The sequence below is a fragment of the Chenopodium quinoa genome, unplaced genomic scaffold (genome assembly GCF_001683475.1).
Source record: "Chenopodium quinoa cultivar QQ74 unplaced genomic scaffold, ASM168347v1, whole genome shotgun sequence".
Classification (NCBI taxonomy): Eukaryota; Viridiplantae; Streptophyta; class Magnoliopsida; order Caryophyllales; family Amaranthaceae; genus Chenopodium; species Chenopodium quinoa.
Window position 1 is genome coordinate 3,394,395 of NW_018744895.1, and position 9,256 is coordinate 3,403,650.

The window sequence follows — 9,256 nt, forward strand, 5'->3', positions numbered from 1 at the left end:
GTAAAGTAATCTTATGTAAACTTGCCTAAGGGGGAGATTATTAAATATTCGGGAAGTTGTTAGATTAAATCTTTTAAAACACATGAATGATTCATGTAAAGGAATTGATATATTTATATTGTAACATTTGCATTTTGATACGTGCATAGGAAGACGTTGAATCACTTTCCTATTAAATCAAGTAAATAGTTTATATAACAAAGAAATGTAACTAATTGGAATGTGTTAAAGAGTAAGTTTTTTAAATTTTGTGAATTGTTTACACATAGGAATTCATAACTTTATATAGCAGTAATAGCACCATCCACGTTTTGCTTTGTAAAGAAAAATTGGTTGAAAGATGGTTAGGATTAGCGCACGTTCTTCTTTTTAAAATCACATGAATAACATTATCATAAAGGAATTCATATATTGATTTATATCGTGCCGCCCACATTTACATCTCTAAATCACGTGTAGGGTTTACATAAAGAAATACAGTTTTGGAACTAGTATCATTAACATTTGAATACAGTTTTTATATAGGGTCTGTTGTTTTATTAGAATAGAGTATGACAACTTTTCAATTCAAAGCTTTGACTTTTCAACAGATTGTAAAATTGCGAGTTGACTTTTCAACAGATTGTAACACTGCGAGTTAAACTAAAATGTGATTATAAGCATTTGAAACATGTAATAAAAATCATATATGAAATGTTCAAAATAAGTGGCTTCATTCATATATATATATACATATAAAGTTTCAAGGGGGGGTTAGAGTACTAGTACAAATCTCAACGTCTTGAGATCATTTTCAAGGCAGAATAAACTGATTCACTTTTTAAAAACGAGACTTTGAAATTGCAGCGCAAAATGTTGAACTTAAAACGGTTCCTGTTTAACAAAAACATCATTTCATCATAACATAGTACGCTACAAGTTCTGATTCACTTAAACCGATCAAGTTTAAACAGCACATACCATAGTCCTACAAGACACATACTCAGAGTACCAATACAGATCTTCTCACTAGACACAACATCCTTCACCATCAGCAAGCAATATGCACTTGGTACTAGTCTTCACCGTAACTAGAAAGCTATTTCCTACATTCAAATTAAAGAATTAGTGAGTTAATTAAGTAACCTAATAATATGATTTTTTAAACAACATTGAGGGAGTTCAACCTCAAATGCATTAACGGTGCCCATAATACGGTCATTATTCGAGTCATCAGCAGCTATCAGCATGGTCGAATCACCCTTTGAGGATCCCAGAACACCACGGTCCCTCTAAGCAAACCTCCACCCGCGTCATGCCGCCAGGACATAGTTGTGCCTAGTTTTGCTAGAATCCTTTCACAATTGGTGGATGTTGCCCCCACCTCTGTAACTATCATTAGAATTGGGTTATGGGTTGCAACAATTTGTTCAAAGTGGTCGACAAAGGATGGCCGGGTGATCCTCTGGACATTCCAAAGCACAACAGCAACTCCAATGTCTAGTTTTTTCTTGTTACCATCTAGCTCCGGACAAAGGCTGACAGATTGGTAGCGGCTTGTCAGGTCATCTGGGATGAACTGGTCCCTAAACACGGAATAATTGATCTCCGTGATAGGAGACCTCACCTAAACAGATGTTGAGCAAATTATGTTAAAGTCCCTGAACTCGGCAAACTTGTTAAACATAGAAAATCATGTCATCATGGTTCAAAGTTATTTTATAAAAAATTATCGGATAATTGGGCCACTTATCATCGTTTATCACAATCATGAGTCATGATAACTAAAGACTCCACCTTGATGGGCCTTAATGTTTTTGTTTATTTATGAATGATGGAAGTGAAACCCATGTTGCAATATGTTATATTATGAGCTTACAGGCTGTGCTTAAGTTTCAAAATTTGTTTTTAAGTCTTTGAAGTAAATCTCAAAGCCTTGACTCTGATAATTTAATTAGTTTATTACGCCTTGAAACTAATTTCAAGACCTTGAGATTTATAATTTTCGAAAAGTTCCATCACCCTATTGATCCTTCGATAACTTTAATGTTATTTAAAAACTTGAAATTATCATGATTAACTTAAAAATAACTTAAAAATTATCATGACTAACTTAATTGAAAATATATCATCATTAACTTAGCATTGAAAAATTACTCAACCAACAATAGAATTAATCAAGCAACCCCACTACAATTAGCTAAATTAGTCTAGCTACTTCGAAGGTCGAACTACCATCCAAACTTAAATGTTATATTTTTCTCAAAACCCCAATAATCGATAATGGAACAAAAATTGGTATCAAGTAAATTAACTTAAATTTACGTCTCAACAACAAAAGATTAAATTTGGTCATATTACAAGAAAAAATTACGATAAAATTAGACGAGACGAGGGTACGTATTTTACCTGCAAGAACAGAACATCATTCGTGTAGCTGCTGAATTCCGTTTTGAAGCCAGCCACTCCAAGGGAGTATATAGGGCCATTCGTTGGTATTATTGGCTTCGAGTCTATCTTGTCCATCAACAATTTCGAAACGATTTTGGTTATACCCTCATACTCGACATTATCATCCTTTTCCATCTCACGAATGGCAGCTTGCACCTTCGATTTACCAACGACATCAGCAATGTTGGGTAAGTGAGCCGGAAAAATCTCACCAGCCTCATTGACCATCATCAACCTGTCCATGCGGTGCTGCTCTTGTTTAGGGTTGGCGACAATTTTCCTCAGAATATCGTATTCAACGACATGCAAGGTCAATTTTCCGCTTTGGCTATGAAAATAGACATAGTCATTGAAGTTCATTTCTTGTACAGGGTTCGTGTTGTACTTGAAACAGTGTTTGGCGATATCAATCGCCATAGCCGCGAAGAACCCAGGTGGGTAAGGCACTTCTTTGTTAGGTTCCATGGTGGGAATGAAGAAAAGAGAAAAGAGGGTAAGGTGTTTCTACGTCCGTCTAACCAAATAAATAAATATTTCTACAAGAAGTAAGGTCATAGGGGCCAAACATGTCACGACAATAGAAGCTAGCAAAAGACAACTTTCTGATGGTTCACTGCTCATTGTCAAATTACTGATTGAATAGTACCATAAGTTGGATAAGTTTAGTGGTGTTCAACACTCCGTAGCACGTCCTTCGACACTTTATTACCATTATTACCATTCTCATAGAAAATAGTACAACAGCAGTCCGAATGACATGCTTACTTCCCATGACTTTTGGCATTGAGTTGTCATTGTCAACAATATTTGAATCATGAGGAAGTCTGTCATTGCCATTGCATTGTCATTGTCAAAAAGAGTATCACGTGAATTAAGGTGAATTACCATGGTGAATCCATGTCCTTTTACCACACTCATACTTTCAAATATCTCACACACCCATTCGTAAATCGTATCTGCAGTGTTGGTAATGCAATTGTGACATAGAATAATAATTATTGGACGAGCTTAGAAGAATTCAACAATTCACATTGTATATATATTTGGGTTTATAAATTTGGATTTATAACTTGCACTAGAATATGATGGTAATTAAATGATTTACGTTACTAAGTCGGATAATAAAATATATGAGTATAATTTAAGTTAAGGTATTTATTTTTGTAAAAAAATATATAAAGGTTGTTATTCGATCATAGCCCGAACCGTTTTGTTGAAATCAGAAAGAGACCCGAACCTTAATTTCGTGGAAACCAATACTCAAGCAGAAGAATAATATTAATGGAGATACAAAACTGATTGTGTTCACTTGCACACCCACAAACTAAAACTAACGTAATGCACCACTTAAAATGATAAAAGCATAATCAACCATTTTCTATTTTCATGCAACTCTAATTTGACCCAGTAACAACAACTAAATACTCCACTACAACCGTTGACAAACCGTTTCCCGTCTAACCGTTTATTACCCGGATCGTTTAAAACTCGAATAGTATTTAAACCGCTCAACGATAAATAGAAACCGAATCGAACCGATAATTATTTAAACCGAACTGAAACTGTCTCGTAAGACACACTTGAACCAATTTCAAATCATATAGTTGCAAATCATATACTACGTAGTTGACATTACTATTCATATGTATACTCCTCCAACAAGTGTAAACAAAAAATACTCAAGATTTAAAACAATATTATTGGAGCAATTCAATGGAATAGTACAAAATTACAATGCTCAAGATAGTTTTGATAAGACCTCTCCTGATGAAAGACAGCAATAAGGGCATAGTACAATATTGGAGTGGTCACTTCTTAAGCCAATTAGACACAAAAGGACTTGATTTTAATCGTGACACTATAATTTAATTTGATTAAGCATTTTGTCCGTCAGCTTCGTTTTCGGGTTCGTCTTCGTCTTCCTCACTATCTGAGGGTTCGAACACGTACTTACATTCCGGAACAACTTCAGGAACCATATCTAATGTGAATATTGGCTGCCAATACAATAAGCTATTAACATTAAGCAAATTTACTTTAATAATAATAATAACGAATAAAAAATAATTCTAATAATAGGAATTAAAAAAAATTACTAGTGTCATTAAGGATAGCTTACGATACAAGTGACCGTAGTAACATAACTGTATAGGGTATCTTGCCGGCTTGTGATGTACGGTTGGACCTTCAAGCCCCAAACCAGTAGCACCCCTCCGAGACTGGAACTAGGCCCAATTGCTTCAATCCGATAATTACCAACCATTTTTCTTTGTACGAAATTCAACAGAGACCTGCTGCCCCTGACCTCTGTGATTATCACTAGCATCGGTGAGTACCTGTCGTGGAGCTCCTTAAAGTATTCGTTGAAGGACGGCCGGTGGATACTCCGTGCGTTCCAAACAACCACTAACCTCCCTTTGTTAAATTTTAGATTATTATCTAAGATGTCATTTGTGTTGGCCTTAATACCCACCGTGAAGTACCTCGTACCACTGTTACAAGTTACATCAGAGTGCACCATGACTATAAGTGCTGAGAATGGAGTGTGAGCTTCCATCACATGGACCCCAACCTTATTTTCCCCAAGTAAAATTCACGAGTAGTGTTGGGGAGTGCAAAAGTTGGCGTTTGGTTTAGATCGACAAATGCTTTCAGATAAAATATAGGAATCAATTACTTGGGAATGTAGCGATGTGTTGAAGGGCAAGCACGTCTGCAAAACCATTTCATGAACACTACGGCACCCCTATGCAAATAAGCAGCAGCATCATCAATCAAGGGCATGTATGCCGGTTGTACTTCCCGGGTTGTTAAATTAAGCATCACGCGGAAAGGGGTGCCGTAAGTAGACCCAATTTCCGGATTGGAACACAGTTCAAAGTGCAACTCGTACACAGGGAGTTGAACTCGTTTAAATATGAGTGGCTGTAAAAGTATTCGGTGTGGTTGAACTCCATCTCCGAGACACCTTCAAATTTCACTTGAGAGAATTACACAATTGGGTGTCGAGGGTGGTGACAGATTCGCCGGTTTGATGAATGTAGTTCCCGGTTACGAAGCTGAAGCTAAATTAATTTGTTTTTCGAATTTCTGGATGCCATTGTGCGGTTGTTTCCGGCATGAACGTACAGAGTACTAAATTGATTGAAATACAGATAAATTGATTTGTATTACGGACGTGGCTTTTTTACAATTATTTTTTAAAATATTTTATTTACGAAATATTTATTAACAAATAATTATTAAATTATTGCATAACCTTAGTATGATTTAATAATATCATTTGTAACTACTCCGTAATTGTTAACAAACGAATTTTCTATGAATTGAGGAAAAAATAAGGATCCTTTAATATCATTCCATCCATGAAGAAATTATGATCAACTTAAAAAATAGAAAGTCTACTATCAAATTTTATTTTGAAAAAATTTAAAGTTTATTTCGATCTAGTAGATTAGATAAATCTAACAACGTTACTTGGATGACGACGAGGTAAAGTAACTAACAACGTTGCTTCGTGCAACTCGGAGCGAATCAACAATTGTCTAATACCGTTACTTCGATCAACTTGGATAATAGAATCAACTAGAAGAGCAATGAATGGAACATCGATACTTCGATCAACTTGCACAATATAATCAAGCAAAGGAGCAATGAATGGAACATCGATACTTCGATCAACTATAATTACAATAACTGGTTTGAGGTTACTTTGATCAAATCGACATGTAGACGAACCATAAATCTCACAACGTTAGTTCGATCAAGTAGGAGAAAAAACGTTACTTCGGTAGAAGAACAATAAATGCAACAACGTTACGTTGATCAATTCATAAATCTAACAAAGGAACGTAGTGCTTCAAATCAAGTAGGAGACCAACAATACGATCAAATAGAGAAGAACAGTAGATGGAACAATTGAACTTCGATGATTAACTAGATAGTGGAACAATACATGAACGTCGCTACTTTGATCAACTACTTAGCTGAATTCGATCAACTACAAAGCTATGATTTATACGAAATAATGTCAATTATTAAATGTAAAATTTAGAATATAATGCGGATTACAATTTCCAAAAATTAGTTACATTATTAGATTTGAATAAGAATTTAATCCAACAGAGTATGATCATATTTAAGGGTTTAGGGTTTATGTTGGGTTTTGTAGAGTCCGACTCTACGCGAAAGAGAAACCCGCCCACTAATTAAGGCAACTAAGCATGCAATCACATAATTAAACAATAAACAAGAGAAAGAGAAAAGATATTCTTACCCTTGACACGTGCTTCGCTCGAACCCGAGCTCTTACTTGAGAAGCTAAACCTCACAAGCGCGACGGTCTTCAACGGCTCGTACCCACGAACCCGACCCGAACGGTCTTAGTCCCGAAGGTTAGTCGGGACTTGACCAATAAAAACTAGAGTATTACGAACTTATGGTTTTCTCACTTTTCTAAGGAGATGCCTTTTTAGTTCCATTCAAGTGTTCTTCCCAAATCCCAAAACTTGGGTATTTATAGGGAAATGAACCTTGATTTCCCATTCTCAATCAATGTGGGAGATTTGCAATTTCCATATTTTATTTTAATCAAAAACAAAATAGAAATGCTAAATCAATCAACAAGCTACAAGTGGCAATGGGAGGAGAGGGAGATGGTGAAGATCACCAAGGGAGGGGACCAACCCACCTTGCTTCCCAAGGCAAACACCAACCATTGGTCCCCACACAAAAATCGGTACAGTACACACTCCCACTTGGCTGGCTGGCAGCCTGCCTTGGCTGCCAGCTGGCACCTAGCACCAAGGCTGGGTAGCCGAGCCAGCCAGCTAGCACATCGCCATCCAGCCCGCAATGCATGCGCAGCCAGCAAGCACATAGCCAGCCAGCATGCATGCATCGCTGCTGCTTGGTGCGTGCTACTAGGCGTTAATATGCAAGGCTGCTGCTTACTAGCACAAATGCATTGCCTAGCATGCCCAGCACGATGTTGGCTGCTGCGTGGTGCTGTGCGATGTGCGAGGCTGCTGCTAGCTATGCGCCAGGCCCTAGCACGCTAGCAAGCACGCAAGGCACCATGCCTGCATTGCTTGCGATAGCAAGGCCCAGCCAGCCTAGCATGCTGATGGCCTTGCGATGCTTGCAAGCTAGCGAAGGGCTTGGCCCAACCATGCACAGCCACACCACACGCATGCACGCATCTTGCGATGCTTGTGCCATGCGATGTGCTTGTGCTAGGGGATGCTAGACACACATTGCTTGGGACCTTGCCTAGCCTAGCACTCACATGGTTAGGCGAATGCGAGGCTACGGCTAGGCTCGGACTTGTTGCTTGTTTAATTCCACGTCTCGTCGAATTCTAAATTCGACTCGACTTGCGACGCTCGGTCTCGACGCTCTAAGCTCGATATCCGACGTCTTTGTTTGTAATACTCCGATGACTCATCTAATCCTTCGGATTGATTCGTCGTCTTGGATCGGTTGTTCGACTGGGTTCAACCCGAAGGGTTCAGTCAAGATTAAGCTGTAATATTAATTGTACATTAATATTACTGATCGGAAGCGGCTTCCACCTAGGCATTCCGATCACTTGACCTCACTGAAGAATTAGCTTTCTAATAATTCTGAATCCTCTATTAGAATAATACACTTGTTGGAAGGACACCATTCCTTTCAGTTTAGGGTTTGAAGGGTTTAGGGTTTAGGGTTTAGGGTTTGGATGGTTTTTTTCGATTTGTCTTTTATTACAACACAATGTTCAATACAATGGGGTTGAATCTGTAGTGGTTGCTCCCCCTTTTACCCTTTGTTTTTAAAAAAAAAAATTATGTAATGGTTGCACTTGTACAATTTTTGGAATCTTGTTTCCCTTTATCTGATTTGCTAAAAAGTTACTTTTGTCCAATAGTTGATAGCTTTTGGGTAATAGCTAGTTGATTGATGTTATATGTCATCATCATTATTATTTTTTTATTTTTACGCCAGGTTTCCTTTATTTTGTATTTCTCTTTTATAAAAAACTCTTTAATGATAAAAAAGTATGATTACAACTATAGTTACCGCTTACTAGATTACTTGATAATAGGATATACAATTGTCAATTCAGCATAATTGCATAACAGATTAATCGTGTAGTAGACTCAGTAATATATTACTCCGTAATATCATTCCAGCAATTGATAAAGTTAAAAATAACTATTTCTTATTAACTTATCAGTCTAATTAGGTAATTAACTATACATGACTTAAGCCTTAGGGGATAATAGGATATACAATATGAGCAATTGTCAGTTTAGTGAGACAAATTTAGCAATACCACTCATGACTACATGATGTTTTATAGACTAACGGTAATTTATAGTCAACATTTTCAAACTTTGACGCCAAATGATACAGAGACAAAGGGACTATTAAAATAGAAGCTGGTGATGTTGTATACCATTATACTTTGAACTATACGAACAATGATATTTAGCTAATCTGAAGACTACAACTCAAATTATTGATCCAGTAAAAATAATGTTGGTAATGTAAATATATAATGATAAACGAGTCTTAATTTTCAGTGTTGTTGACTAATTAAGTATCGCATGCCAAATTGTGTATCACATAATTAAATGCTCAAATAATAGGCAGATAAGATTCTGATATATATTAAAACAACAATACATTGTTGCACTAAACTTTTATATCCTAACGAACTGAACCAGTTATAAACCGGAAGTAAAATAAAAGTGGCATTACAAAATTACTGCACCGTTTCTCACTTGAAATCGTTTCAACCAGCAAAAAAACCGTTTACACCGACCTGTTAACAAACCGCAAC

The 9,256-nt window shown here is 36.7% G+C and overlaps 1 protein-coding gene across 3 annotated transcripts; it reads right to left on the reverse strand.

Annotated features, from left to right (window-relative positions):
• Positions 1-701: 701 nt before the first annotated feature.
• Positions 702-3,071, reverse strand: LOC110705993. Of its 3 annotated transcripts, XR_002508171.1 has the most exons (4): positions 2,389-3,068; positions 1,167-1,606; positions 961-1,085; positions 702-873 (listed from the first exon to the last, which is right to left on the reverse strand). XR_002508171.1 is itself a non-coding variant. In XM_021883911.1 (2 exons), exons 1-2 carry the CDS (start codon positions 2,893-2,895, stop codon positions 1,223-1,225), a joined length of 891 nt encoding a protein of 296 aa, XP_021739603.1. In that variant the 5' UTR covers positions 2,896-3,071; the 3' UTR covers positions 702-1,222. The 3 variants fall into 3 exon arrangements, 1 of the variants encoding a protein (XP_021739603.1); XR_002508170.1 differs by having other exon boundaries at positions 702-1,085; XM_021883911.1 differs by having other exon boundaries at positions 702-1,606; positions 2,389-3,071.
• Between the last annotated feature and the right edge of the window lie 6,185 nt (positions 3,072-9,256).